A 14,673-nucleotide genomic window follows, 5' to 3' on the forward strand; every position below is an offset into this window, starting at 1 on the left:
CTAATAAATATTTATTGAGAAAATTACTAATATAACACTTTCCTGATAAATATTTACTAGAGATTTTCTGTCAGGAAGCACACCGGGGAAAAAAAATTCCTTTAAAGATCTGTTACTACAAAAAATCAATTAGAAAAGCAAGCCAAGATAGAAATTAATCAAACAGCTGTCAAAAAGGAGTGTACAAAATTAAGCATATGCCAGCAAGGGAAGAAGCACACAGCAAAGTAAGGGTTTGCAAGAATAAAAGAAGATATGTGAGCTAAAGGGGAGCTGACTCTGTTCCCACTCCCGATTTCATTCAGAACTAGACTGGGATTTGTAACCAAAAGGTACAGATAAAATTAATTTCCTTTAAAGAAAATCACATTCTCTTGCAGAGAGACACCTTCAGCTGGAAATACTGCAAAGCCAGCACTAGTTTATCTCATTTCGAACCCGCACATCAGACTGAAAGCTTGAGCTCAGACGTATTTAGGATCAAGTCCTGCTAAGATAACTCAGCAGTTTGAAGCACAAAGTATATACTATTGGCACAGACCTTACACGCTATCTATGCTATCACCTTTTTGCCCTTTATAACAATGTGTGAATACTTGTATTAATAAGAAAACAAAGATGTTAAATTATCTTTCAGATGTTGCACTGAGTTAATCAGGAAGAGTTAATTTGCTAGAATGGTATTTATACAATAAGGATAAATGGAAAAAAATCCTGAATATTCATAAACAGCTTTCATTTCCCCTGTGACATGTTTAAGTTTAGCAACACAAATGATTTTCTACAGCTGTTTTTACAGCTGTTAACTCTACTTAGTAGTTGAAAACCTGAATTTCTTTCTAGTCACAGGTCATGGACAGTAAGGGTTCATTGAGCCGCTGTACCTTTCCCAAGGCAGGATCACTGGTAAGTATGAGCAGATACATGAATGAAGCCTATGTCTTCACGTTATGGCACAACACAGAAAAACACAGAAAACATATGGAAAAAAATACTCATCTGCATTCTGGAACACGGCAATAGCCTGGCATTTTCAAACCTAGCGTTTGCCTTGATGAAACAGGCAGTATCATCTCTGGAACACAGGTACTTTCTTTAGCCTCCCATCCCAAAGGAGAGGTACCACCCCAGATGATGCTCATTTGAGAAGGTGCTTCTGCTACTCAGTAATAGCATTCCCATAGCTCTCCTCCTGGAACAACTTCTACAGCCCCAGAGAACAGCAGCTATGTCCAAAACTCTCTTCTGTTTCCCAGTTGATTCTTATGAAACAGGTACCAGCATTAAAATACTTTCTGTTCACAGTCCCAGAGGGCGTAGGAAAGGGCCCCTAATGCCAACCATTTCCATGGAGTGCATAAAGCAGCACACAGAAGGTCTTTGTTTCCTTGAGGAAATGTTGACCCTTCACAATTGTGAGTTATAAATGTTGCTATTACCTTTCTCATTGCCTGCCAAGTTTACGTAGAGCTTTCCCTGCTCATCTGATAGCCCTGTTAAAACTAACTGCCCTCCATGGCTTTTATCAGCATTGGTCTTTCTCCTCTGGCAGGCAGTCGGTGCCCCTGAACTCTCAACTCTTGTATTTGAGTCTGAAAGTTTCAACAGGAATCTCAGGGAAAAACCTTTACTTTTGAACCCGTGCCTGAATGCAGTCTGTCTATTCCAGGAAAACCCCCATCATTTTACAAGCAAATAGGTTCTGGCATATTTCTAAAATAACATAAAACAATATACAGAAGACAGAGACAGGTGAGTATGTTTTCCATAAATCCTCTGAGGATTTTAGTACAGAGTCAGACAACTATTTGCTACTGTTAAGGGTCTGAATTCTGCTCCTGCCAAGTCCTAGGGTTGTACCATGGACGAGTGCCCTTTGACAAAGAAAGTATTAATGATTCATCCCTATGAATTTTAAGTCATCTTCCCTGCTCTCATTTTAACCATAACATACCTATAATTCTAAGTAAAGGCATATTTATTTTTCACTAAGCTATTCTGCAAATCAAAATTATTCAAATGATAATTATGAGCTTTAGGTAGATTTTTCCCTTACAAAATTCCTTAGATAATGATAGTTTTTTAAAAATCCAAATGCAGGTTCATATAGCAAACAGCAACTTGCCCAGACTTAGCCTTCACAGCACGTGACCAGCCCCTATCAATACCATAACATACAAGCTGTAATAAAGCTGCTTTTATTCCCAGGGTGAAACTCCAAATTGTCTCAGATTCCAAGTCGACTATGTTGGCAAGATAATTGCTAGCTGCGATCAGTGAAAACTCAGCAAATAATATAGCTGAATAGTGAATAAATCATGTATCTTAGTATCATGTCTCTAAGAGATGTAGAATTCGCACCTTGAAGCCTATGGATTCACGTGTACGAATTATACATTAAGAGCTATGCAAACATAACTGTGTTTATCCCAGGAGCATAGCACCGATCCTACATGGGAGCTCTCGTCTTATCAGAGAATAATTCCTGCTTTCCATCAGCTAGTGAAAACACTCACATTTTCTAATTTGAAAGCCAAGGGCACGTAGTGATCCTTGAATGGTGGGAAGTGCGTTTCAGTGCAAGTTTCTCACATCTCTAAGTACACTTTTTTGGTGGTCTGTGATTTATGTTTTCTTGGCCCCAGTATCTCGGTATTATCTTCCAATGTTTAAAACCAGTAGAGCACAGGCTACTATTTTAACCTTTAAAATGCAGCAGGATCTTCACCAGGGAGGACAATTCAGCTCAACAGCTGAGACATCTGTTTTTAGGAAGAAAAAACCTGGCACTCTGGCAGTACCTGTCTCCATCAGTTATACTAGGAAGCCACCTAACTAGTTTCGGCTAGAGAGCTGACTTTCAGATGGGTAAAGTTAGGTAAGATGAACTCCACCCATTAAGATGGGATAAGTGTCACAGAGCTGAGAACAAATATTTGCCATGAAAAGCTAACACGCACCCACAAACGTTTGCAATTGTCAAATTACAAAGCCTACAAATGCTATAGGTATATCGACTGTTACAAATCGCTAGCGAGGGGAGAGCCCCGCAGCGCTGCTGGTGGAAGGATGCTCGGAGGATGCACGGGGACCTCCCGGGCTCTCCCGGGCCGCGGGAGCCGAAGCCCAGCACAGGGCGGGCTGCAGGGGAAGCGAAGAGTGCTGGTGCCACCTAGAGGGAACTGTGGCCTAAAAAGTGAGAAAATCATTACCGCACACGGGTGATACAATGTGCCACAGATGTACAGCACTGGGGAAAAAAATTCCTAGAGAGAAGGGCTCTTACTGCTGTGCAAAAAATATACACATTTAGGAGAAGTAGCAGCGTAGAACTTATATCTTCTCCTCATCATAACTTGCAAATAGAAATACTGAAGGTATATTTAAGACAACCAACTGCCGATTCCTCTCTCCTTCAAACCATTTCCCAGCCTCACAGCTGTATTCCTTCCCTTCTTCCTCCAATTATCTGAACTCTGAGGAAATAGCTGGCAAACTGACCGCTTCTGGAGGTCGCTGCTGTAGCACCGGCCGTGGCTGGAGCCAGCTGGCGGGGAGGGTGCCTTGGGCGTCCAGGAAGCACCGACTGCGCGGCCAAGAAAGCTGCAGGGATGCAACTTCACAGCTCTCTGCTGATCACCAGCTTTGCCGAATGACCCACCTGAAGCCTAGCATCTGCCCATATAACTTAAAACTGCTCTGTGTTATAGCAGGAAAAGAACGAGCATCCACAAGCAAAGGAAGGACTGGTGCATAAATATCAGTCACCTTCTTTCTTCCACCATTAAATCTGTTACTTGCAACCTATGGTTCACTGTGATAACTACAGCGGTGATGATATCTCATGGGGACACTGTGGGACTTGGTGGGGAGTTGCTGATGGGTAGACTCTGCAGCTTTTTCATAGTAGATTGAAGTAATTTCTGAGCAAGCGGTCACCAAAGCAGTGCTGTTCTCACCCTTAAGCTGCTGCACATGGTCCCTGCCATGGGCTGGTCTGCAGGCGCAGCATTCCTGCTGTGGCTCTTACTCACCCCACAGGAAACCTCACGTGGTAGGAGTGCTGGAGCCAAGGAATAAGACAGATACTAAAAGGGATCTGCTCTGTCTGTTTGTTACAGCTGTACTTCTCAGACACTCGTTTCTCTCCCTTCCCACCTATATATCCTGGTAGAGTGCAGAGCAAGACTTGGCTCCTGTCGACTAAATCCCTCTTTGCCTGGCTTTGCTAGTAACATTCCAGTCAGTGCAACACGGACGGTGACACAGGGTGCTGCGGTGAAATAGTGCCTTGATCCTACTGTGCACTACGGATGCATGCATAGCATCCATCTGTTCTCTGTTCCTTAAATAAAGGTTAATTGAGGGAAGAGTATTTGATGCTAAACATCTGCTAGTTCACTGACCTCCATCAGAGCTGTACCTCCGAGGCTCTGGGTTAGTTAAATTTAGGAGATGACTGAAGTGCCAAAAAGTTGGGTACCTGTCACCCCAAAGGGGAACACGGCATGATGCGCTGCATGTCTCTGGGTGCGTGTGACTGTCCTGCTGGAGTCTTGCTGTCGTTCACCAGCTCCATCCCCCAGCAGCACACCTGTAGGCCCTTTGGCCACCACTGTCTCACATTCCTTATCCTTTGCTTTACAAACACCCCCAAAGCCCAAACTGCACAGAAAAATATAACTTGGGTGCAGTGGAAGCCGAGGACCTGCTCAGTATGCTGCAGGGCCATGCCATACACCCAGCCAGGAGTCTTCAAATCATGATTTCATGAAAATGGCATCCACACTGGCCACCAAAATTGCTGAGCAAAGCTATTTTAAAAGTTTGCTGTTCAAACAAAGGAAGGACCCTCTTTATGGGCCAATTGTTGCTCCCCCTTGCCTTATCTGTCTTGGGAAAACTGCAAAAGGACCAGCTTGCAGAGACAAGTCTGCAATGTGTCTCCCTTATGATTCAGAGAGGAGCTGAGGCTGAAAAGAAAGAGGTGCGTCTGCGTGCTTCAGAGAGACGTGCTGCAAGAGCAGACAACCTCCAGCTCCAGGGAATGTGCAGCACAAGAGGACATGGTGCCTCAAGTCACGACCTGCAGAAGCACCTGGCTGGCGTGACCTGCAGGCTCTTGTGGGGGGCTGTTTGGCCATGTGGGACGCAGAAACATGCACCTGCCCGCCTGCTCCCGGGGACAAGGGCGGCCACGGCAGAGCGGCTGCTGCCTGAGCTCCCCAGGGTGCGAGGCTGGGGAGCAGCGATGGCAACATCCCCCCATCCTCCCCAGCGCTGCTGGGCACGCTCTCCTGCCCACCGCCCTCGCCAGCTGTGGGATTACCCATACACAGCCTGCTCCTCCCTCCCACTCCCCAAAAATGTCCACCCACCTGCCTGGCATCTTCATCTCCTGCTAATTACCCAAAACAATTAGCCATGAAATCCCCAAACCAGATTTAGGATTCAGTTATACTGAATTGGCAAGAGAATTAGACTGAGCTCCAAACCTTTTAAACTCAATAAATTATATTGACTTTAAAATATTTATTATAGCCCATTATGCAGATATAACTGGAGAGCAACCAACGCGTTTTAACAGAAAATGTGAACTCCAATGATTTTTTCCCAAAGCAATGTTATTGATGTCATAAGTGCTTCAGCTAAGCATTTGCTGCTTTGCAGGATTCACTGATAGGATGGATTAACAGTGTCATACATGTCAAAATAATTTAGGGAGAATTTATACCTCTGTTCAGGAAAGTACATTGGTAAAATTTAAAAATTTTCTTTGTAGATCAAGCCTGATCTACACCAAAAAAAAGATACTACATGGGTTTGGTAGCTGGTAGGGATGCAATTAAAGTGCTTATGACATAATTCAATGCCATATGGGAAAAAGTCATCAACACCTTTAAAGATACCTTGGGAGGTGCCACTACAAAGGCAGCCATGCTGGCGTTGTGGAAGCACATCGGTGTCAACAGAAGTCCCTCCTGAACTCAAAACCTGTGTGTACTTCAGGCCTGAATCTCAGTGAGCTGCAAGGTAGTGGCCACTGCCTTATTCTCTTAATCTGTTGATTTCATGATGGTCTGAAGTAGCACTACAGACTGATAAAATCAGGTTGTTCTGTATTTAAAGACTTGGAAATAGTCTATTTTTTCCTGAGAATCCGGACTTAAAATCTTATTTTACTCTAGAGCATTAATAAGCACTAGCATAACCATGCCCACACTAAACGTCATTACTTTTCTCATATATATTATGAAATGTTTGAAATATCTTTCAGTATCTCCTTGGAGGCAGTGAGTCAGATAATTGACTCGGTGATATTTGGTCAAATAAACCAACACCTGAACGCCTGCCAAGTAACACTCAGTTTCTCTTACGAGGGGAAAGCTGGACCCGCATCCCTCTGTGCATGCAAGAGGGGTGCGGGCAGGACGTTTTCACTTGGGTCAGAGGGAACCATCTCCCTTTGGTGCCAAGCTGGTTTGGCTTCTTGAGTTCTCAGGGCAAAAGAAAGGCAAAGAAAGGCTTTGACAAAACCTATAATATTATTAGAATAAAATTCTGAATATGGGACCCCGCACGCATGTAAGACGGGGGAGGCGGCTGACGGGTACGCACGCAATTGAGATGAGCCCCGGAACGGGAACTGGGTGAGATTACAGGCAGCTGCCGGGACGCTGTCTCTGGGTTACCGGAGGAGACCACGGCGGGTTCGTCTCTCCCCAGCGCTGTTAAACCTGCGGCAGCTTCCCTACCGCCTCTGAATCGAAACGAAAAGATATGATGGAGGCGGCCCAAGTGCTGGAAGATGCACACGGTAACAAGGTTATAAACACAGATTTCCCCCTCCCCCCCGTTTTGGGCGCCAGCCGCAGGGACAGAGCACAGCGGCCACGACTCCTGCACCCCCCGGCTCCTTCCGATCCCCCGGGGCTCACCCGCCCCCGGCTGGGCGGGCCCCCCTTTTCCCGAAAGCGGGAAGAGGAAGGGAGAACGCTGCCACCGCTGACAAGTCCCGGCCGCCCTCCGCGGCCGTGGGCGGAGCGGGGCGGGGCGGGGCGGAGCGGGGCGGGGCGGGGCCGGGGCCGGGGCCATGCTGGCGGTGCTGGGCGCCGGCTGGGCCCTGCTGGCCGCCGCCTTCCTGGCGGCGCTGCTGCTGCGGCGGCGGGCCGCGGCGCGGCGGCCCGGCGGCGGCGTCGTCTCCGGCCTCTTCCAGGATCTCATTCGCTACGGGAAGACGAAGCGCGGCTGCGGGCAGCGCCCGGCCTGGCTGCGCCTGCTCCAGGTGCCCAAGAGGTGAGGGCGGCCCGGAGGGCTGCGCTCCGCCGAGCGAGGCAGTGACCTGCCGCCATTTCCGGCACTGGAATGCTGCATGCCTTCCGCCACAGTAGCATGGGAATCACTGTAGGGGCATTCCCATTAATTCAGCTGAAGATGTAGAAAATAAATAGCATATGCAAATAGCATTGCGTATTTTTATAGAGTTGGGCTCAATTTTTTTGCAGAAGGTTGTTCTGTTTTTACAGATGGGGAACCGAGGAGCATAGGGACTGTGGTCCATATGTTCCAAATTGGAACCAAAGCCTAATCCCTTGAATCCCAGTCCCATGCAGTATCTGCAAAACGAACCTTCCTGCAAGGCTCAGGTCAGGGACCTGGGAATATGGATTCCTGAGTGTGACTGTGACTATGCAAATATACTGCAGGTTTACTGTCTTAAACCGATTCTCAGTCGTCATCTTCCTCCTTCAAGGTTTCTTTTTAGAATGTGACTTAGGATACTAATAGCAGCATGTTAGCATAACGATCTGGACCCTCCGTGAACAGTCTCTAATAAGGCAAAAGAACCACTGCATTATCCAAACAAATCTCTTAATAGATGTTCAATAGGATGAAGGAGGGAAAAGAGGGGAAAAAAAAAACATTTACAGCTTTCTATACGTTACTGGGATTTCGTTGTTTTTGATCAGCCAAGATTCATGACTAGAACTAGCCTTTGACTTGAACGTAGGCATGACAGGATCTTGCAAGGCCAGCAGGACAGGACTGGGAGGGTACTTAACCCAAAGATCCGATTGCCCCTACTGTAGTGATCTTGTTATCACTGACACATGTTATATAAATAGCTTTCAAACCAAATGTTAAAAAAAAAGTTCTGTGACACAGCATGTTATTTACGGAAAGGTTGTAATGTAGTATCTTGGTTATCAGGCTTCTGGTTACAGAAAATACCCAGGGATGTGTTTAAGCTCTGCAGTATCCTCAGCGAAAATAAGGGCTCATAAAGGCTTTGTCTTAATTGCAGCATACTGCAAAGTGGTAGGCGTACTGCAAAATTCTTAAAGTAGGTTCTCGTTTGAGTTGACCTTTCTCCAGCAGAAGTTTCCCACCACCTTGTCTTAGAGAAGATGGTGTCTGAAGAACGTGGCTTTTTCAGGGAATTGGGCTCAGCTCTCACCATCTACAAAGCGATTCTGTTACTCGAGTAGTGAACCCGTAAACCTGCTAGATGAAAGAATACAGAAGAGCCTGAATCTAGCTGTTGAAGCATTTTCTGTTTCCATTCATCTGCGTCTTGTTTCCAAACAAGCATTGTATTTTCACTAGCCTGGGCTTATTTTTAACTTTGCCATTCATCTTGTCAAATGTTATGATTCATTTTGGGTTGGTTTGGCAAATAGGGAACACCTCTCCTTGAGGGACGACACATGTACTTACTGCAGTGCTGGATCGCTGTGTAGGTCAGATACATCCCCAGCGTAACTGGGATTGCTGAGAGCTCGCAAGGCATGTCTCTGCTAAGCTGGGAGGGCTTGTTTGTGTGCTGGTAGCAAAAAGCAACACGTGGAGAAAGTTATCTGGCGAGTGATGAGACAGAAGTCTACTAAGTAACAGGACAGCAGGGAAAGACCTTAAAACTTGGAGATGGCGATGAGTTTTTATCAATATACAAGTTCTCTTTGTCTTCTAAGCAGAAAATGAGGGAGAGGGGCTAAATTTTACTTCTGCTGTTGCAAACCAGCAGAGTGAACGTTGCTGTCTGTGCTCGGTAGGAGAAGGAACCGAGGAGAAGTGATCGTCTCAAGGGGCTACCAACTGCTAATGGGCGTGCAGGGATGCTCACTACCTCTGTGATTCTGATTTGGCCTCTGTATTGCTGTTGAGAGATACCCGAGCTGCTTTGGGAGGGGGTCACTTTATTTGGTTTCACTAAGCAAGGATGTCGTACTCCTACATTCCCCCAAAAGAAAAGTTTGCATGTTCCAGAGAAACATAGTCTTCTCTGACTATACAGTTTTGTACCAATAGTTACATTGTCAAGACAAGGCCATCAGCGTCTTCCCATGGTATTTCATCTCTTTGCAGGTGTTTACAGAGATCCTGATTTTTATTCTTAGCCAGAAGGACTTTTAGTTTTAAAAGCAAAAGGAAATAGTGGATCACCTAGTTTGAGCTGGATGTCGTAGGCTGTTTAACTCCATCTAGTTGCCTGTCTTGACCGTAATGTCTTGCATTCAGTAATGCATAATATGCTTTTATAAGTGCATTATGAGGTTGGGGGATTCTTTATTTTCTTAAAAAAAACGTGTGGTCTTGCCTTGTAATCACCCAGTGGTATTGGTGGTCTCTCCTTTTTTCCTATATGATTGTTGCAGACCTTGAATTTGCAGAGGGATAAGATATTTTAGTGTACAGCTGACTAATTATTTCTGGGTGCCTTTTACCATCTGCATTTGTCATTTATGAACTTTAACACGTCATGTAATGCATCCACTAAAACTGAGGAAAGTGGGAGTGCTGCTAGGCACAACAGCCTGGAAATGCCCAGAAAATTAATTTGGATGTGCTTTCAGTGGTGTGAATTATAAACAAAAAGTTGTGCGCATCATGATTACTTGTAAGCATTGAGGAATACCTTTGCGATGTGTGGTTTACACTTTCTCTTTTTTAGTGCAGCTATGATTAGTAAGGTAAGCTAAGTTAGAGGTTATTCCAGGCAGTATTTCGCTGGGGGAAGGAGACATTAGGGTTATTCCTGCTGATACCACTGGAGTCCTGAGTTCTCTCCTTATTGATGCGGGGACCAAAAAGGAATGTATTCACCATCAGGCAAGCATGTCCTGCAACTGCATTTCCAACTAAGGAACGGTGAGAACACTAATGAAGACCCTTTTTGTTCTCACAGGTGGTTTACTCACTTCTACGTGGTTTCTGTGCTCTGGAACGGTTTTCTGCTGATCTGGCTTTTCCAAGCTGAGTTCCTCGGAGGGTTGCTCCCATCATGGATTCAGTACATGCACCGTGCTCTTGGCAGAGATTCTCAGAGTGAGGACGTGGGCAAGTATTCCAGCTATTATGATGCAGCCATATAAATATTAGAAAGCTGCACTACCATCCTGTGCTGAATTTGTATTCTTCAAATGCTACTTCATCAGCTGCTTTTAAACTAGGGTCCAAGTGACTTTCCTGGAATACCAAGTCCCTTTGTCATTATTCAAGGTAGAAATCATTCTGATTTCTGGATATGATGGCATTCAGCAGTCCTTTTAGCAGAAAGGGCCGTTAGCACCTTCTAGAAGTAATCTTGCTGTGGTCAGCAGTGCCTCACATGTACAAATACTTTCCCCAGTGCTCAGTTAATTTAAAATGAGGGTAAAATTTTCCTGTGGGGAGGGAAAAAATAGCCTTTTTGAAGCACTGTCAGCGTTAAATTGTTCCTATCTGTCTCAAAGTCGCTATTTTTTACCTGCAAGCAGATAGCGAGCACTTCTCTGCACTCCTGGTTCTCCTGCTGCTCTGGCTGCATAGCTGTCGAAGACTTGCAGAATGCCTCTGGACCAGCGTGTTTTCCAATGGCGTCATTCATATCGTGCAGTATTGCTTTGGACTTGGTTACTACATTGCTGTTGGCTCAACTGTGCTATGTCAAGTGCCTACTAACATCAGGAATGGTAAGTGCCTGCTTAGTTATTACCAAAGATGCAGTTTTGCTCCCATTTGTTTCCATCGTGGCAAATGGTTTCATAGCGGGCTGCTTGTGTGAGAAGTGTGTTAGCTGATGAGACATAAAAATATTTACTGGCATAGCTCAAAGTGATTACATTTCAGTATATCACATAATCAACCAGCATTATACACAAACACAGACACTGAGACACACTTTCATGTTAACCATCACTGTTATTTCCTGAAAGACATCTCACATAGGTACTTTCAGGATCATTACCAATCAGTTTTGCATTGAGATACATATGCTTTATGAAGGACAGTAATAGGTACCAGTTCTCAAATGCCACTATGCAACTTCAGTTCTCAAAATGGAGTTTGGTTTTTGGTTGTAAGCTTTCCTGTAAGGCGAGTCTGCAAGGCTGTCTTGGCCACTTCCGTTGTTTTCCATTGAGAACTCGCCACTGCTCTGCCTTGCATCAGTCAGTCTCTTTCCCTCGGTACTGTAATGTCTCCATTAATACAGCAGAAATTTGAATTATATGACTTGTTTCTGGCAACACATTCCACTGAGTCTCACAACTGAGCTGCTATTCCCCTGCACAGACGAACCATGAGCCCGTTGTAGTGCTTCTCCCATGACTAATTTTTGTAAAGTGGTCATTATCAAGTATGTAAATTTAGTGAAGTTTTTAACTACTTCCAACCACATGAGCTCTAGTTTAATCCAGTGATTTTTTAAAAGAACCTTCAGATCTCTTAGGTGTAGATAAAGCCTTTTTCTTTCTGGACCTGTCTTCTGCTTTTCACATCTTGTAGATTCTTGGAGATGGTGTATTGGCTTGTACATTGGAAATTATCCTTAATACAGTCAACATTTTTTTGAAGGCCTAAATGGTTCACACTGTGCGGGTGCGTGTGTGTGTGTGTCTAGATGTGTGTATGTATGTATCTCACTCACTGTGAACAAAAACAACTGTGGACTTACATGTTGACCTGAGCCATGACAACATCTTTAATTAGGATAAGAATTACAAACACTGTTGAACATTGAAGCCTTAGACTATCAATTATGTATCAGTTGTACATCTTGCTCTACCTCAAGCTACTGGATTAAAAACTAGGTATTTTTAGTACAGAGTGGTTAAGGGAAATGAACTACCAGCTGAGCACTTAAATGATGCAGGATTTAAAAGCATCTTTCAAGGGATTAGAGGCTCGCTACAAGAACTCTGTAAGACAGTAACATTTAAAAAATGTATATAATGTTTTGGGATGATGCTTGGGAAGGTATTTCCTGGCCATATATTAATGAAACATGTTTCATTCAGGAGAAGAGCTTTCTGTGCAGATCTGCTGGTATCACATTGTTGGAGTTATGATGTACATTTGGGCCTCTCTTCACCAACACAGATGTCTTGTGATTCTAGCTAACCTTAGAAAAAGTAAATCAGGTAAGATGTTTCATTTCTGCCAACAATTTACTTAGTTAATTTTTTCCTTGTTGTTTCAATAGGCTTCTGTAGCTTCTAATACCTTAAAATACAAGTATTTTTCGGTTCCTGTAGTGTGGTGCTCTCTATAAGATTTTCAGTAGATTAAATAAGGCTGTTTGGAAAAGAGATCGGATGGCTGAATGGGGGTGTGTGTCTGTATCTGTATATATAGTTTTATAGAACTTAAAATGAAGGTCTAGCTTCTAGTGTCCTAAGGACAGACACATGCTAATGCTTAGGACTTGTGCCACTCCTTGGGGACCTCACTTCTGTCTCCATGCGGGCTAAAAATAGGTTTCCTTACTCTGTATTTGCGCAAACAGCCAGAGGTGGCATCTTACTTCATTAAGAAGTGTAAAGCTGCCAGATCAGATGGAGGTGGATGATGATGATAACTTTAATGAGCACGTTGTTCTGTAATTGTGGGTAGAAGAGAAAAGTTTGTTTAATGCATGTTCTCAACTAATTTCTTTCTGTTTGCTTGCAGGAAAGGTCGTAAGTCTGAGCCACAGTGTACCTTTTGGAGACTGGTTTGAGAGAGTTTCTTGCCCTCATTATTTTGCAGAGCTCCTCATATATGTATCTATGGCCGTCACGCTTGGATTTCACAACATGACATGGTGGTGTGTAGTGATGTATGTTCTTTTTAACCAGGCACTGGCTGCTGTTTTGTGTCACGAGTTCTATCAGAAAAACTTTAGCTCCTATCCAAAGCATCGAAAAGCATTTATACCATTTGTTTTTTAGAATATTTCTTCTAAAGTATCTTTAGTGCAAACTGGGAAATGTTTTCTGTAAAGGAATAAGAGATTTACAGTTTATTAAAGCCAAGGTAAAATCACATATTTTCTCTAATTCTAGCTTAAAAGCTCATAATTTTAATGATAATCTCATCCGTGTTACCAATTTATGTGGGGAAATGTAAGGTCTCTGCATATCATACAAGCTAAAAAAGGTTTGCTGAAGACCTTAATTCAAACTGAAGAGATGCTAATTGGCTCTTTTCTGTTTTATAATTATCTTATGCATAAAATACTTGCTGTTGTGCAGCAAGCCCAAATACATATACGTGAAAACTGTATAGTGAAAGGAGGATGCAGGGAATCATTTGAACTACTGTATTTCATGCCTTGTCTAATATTAAGCATGTTTTTTTCCTACTCTCTTTTCTTTGACTCACTTCAGAGGGAGGCAAATTGTGTACTGTCTTTCTGTGCTTCCCTGTTGATAATTAAAACCAGCCACTGCTTTATAACTGCAAGCACAAAAACCGGTGGAGAAAGCTGCGGTGGAGGAATGACTCATGCTCAGCAGCGGAGATAAACAGACCCTTTCTCTGCATTATCTTTTCTGCACCAAGGTGTTTTCATTCATTGATGAAAACTCCTTGTTTATCCCTAAACTGGGAAAACCATGGAAGGTTCTCTGTCTAGAAAGACAGGAGAGGAAAATTTGCAGAAAATTAACGTTCTTGGTTATAGTTCTGTCATCCTTACAGCGGGTTATTAGAATCCCTCGTGTGTTAGAGGGGGCAGTTATGCAGGATGACCATAACCACGATTACACTGGTTTTTAAACAGCCTGCGAGAGCAGGTGTAATGAACTGCCGAGGCAGAGAACACACGCAAACCAGTACCTGACAAGCATTGCAAAGAAATTCTTTACTGGGGAGATGATGTCACTCAGCACAGGGGCTTTTTGCACTTAACCATTTAATATTTTGGTCCTTTTCAGGATACTGGAATGAATGATCAGTTTGCATGATGTAGCATATGGATGCTGGTGTTTCAGTGTGTTTTTCTACTTACATGCATATATTATTTTATATATGAGAAGAATTTTTATATGCTGAAGTATATCTTATGAATTATCTAATTAAAAGAGTTTATTACACCTGCTATTTCCTTTTTGTATAATTTTTCAAAATTGAGCTATGTATTTGCAAAACACGAGCAAATACTTTGCACAAAACATTGTACCTCCCTTGGCTTTTGCAACCCTCTCTCCATCAACACTTCTGTAGCTTCAGTTCACCGTGGAACATAACAATCCCATCTTGGGACCGCGTCTTTTTTTTTTTTTTTTTGTGATTCTCAGGAGGCTCCTTAAGCCTGTCTCCAAGCATCTCCTGCTTCACTGGCCTTCTTGGTCCCGTTTACTAGACTTCATTGCTTCTCAGGGAGCACGTTCCTATCCTTACCCCGGGGAGAGCATCAGGGCGCAAGGCCCT

At 43.7% G+C, this 14,673-nt stretch overlaps 1 protein-coding gene across 1 annotated transcript; it reads left to right on the forward strand.

Moving 5' to 3' along the window:
- Window positions 1-7,093: 7,093 nt before the first annotated feature.
- On the forward strand, window positions 7,094-14,336 carry SRD5A3 (steroid 5 alpha-reductase 3). Its single transcript, XM_075149102.1, has 5 exons — window positions 7,094-7,296; window positions 10,187-10,338; window positions 10,758-10,952; window positions 12,279-12,401; window positions 12,931-14,336. The coding sequence occupies exons 1-5, from the start codon at window positions 7,094-7,096 to the stop codon at window positions 13,188-13,190; spliced, it is 933 nt and encodes a 310-aa protein (XP_075005203.1). The 3' UTR covers window positions 13,191-14,336.
- The last annotated feature ends 337 nt before the right edge of the window (window positions 14,337-14,673 follow it).

The sequence above is a fragment of the Calonectris borealis genome, chromosome 4 (assembly GCF_964195595.1).
Source record: "Calonectris borealis chromosome 4, bCalBor7.hap1.2, whole genome shotgun sequence".
In the NCBI taxonomy this organism is placed as follows: Eukaryota; Metazoa; Chordata; class Aves; order Procellariiformes; family Procellariidae; genus Calonectris; species Calonectris borealis.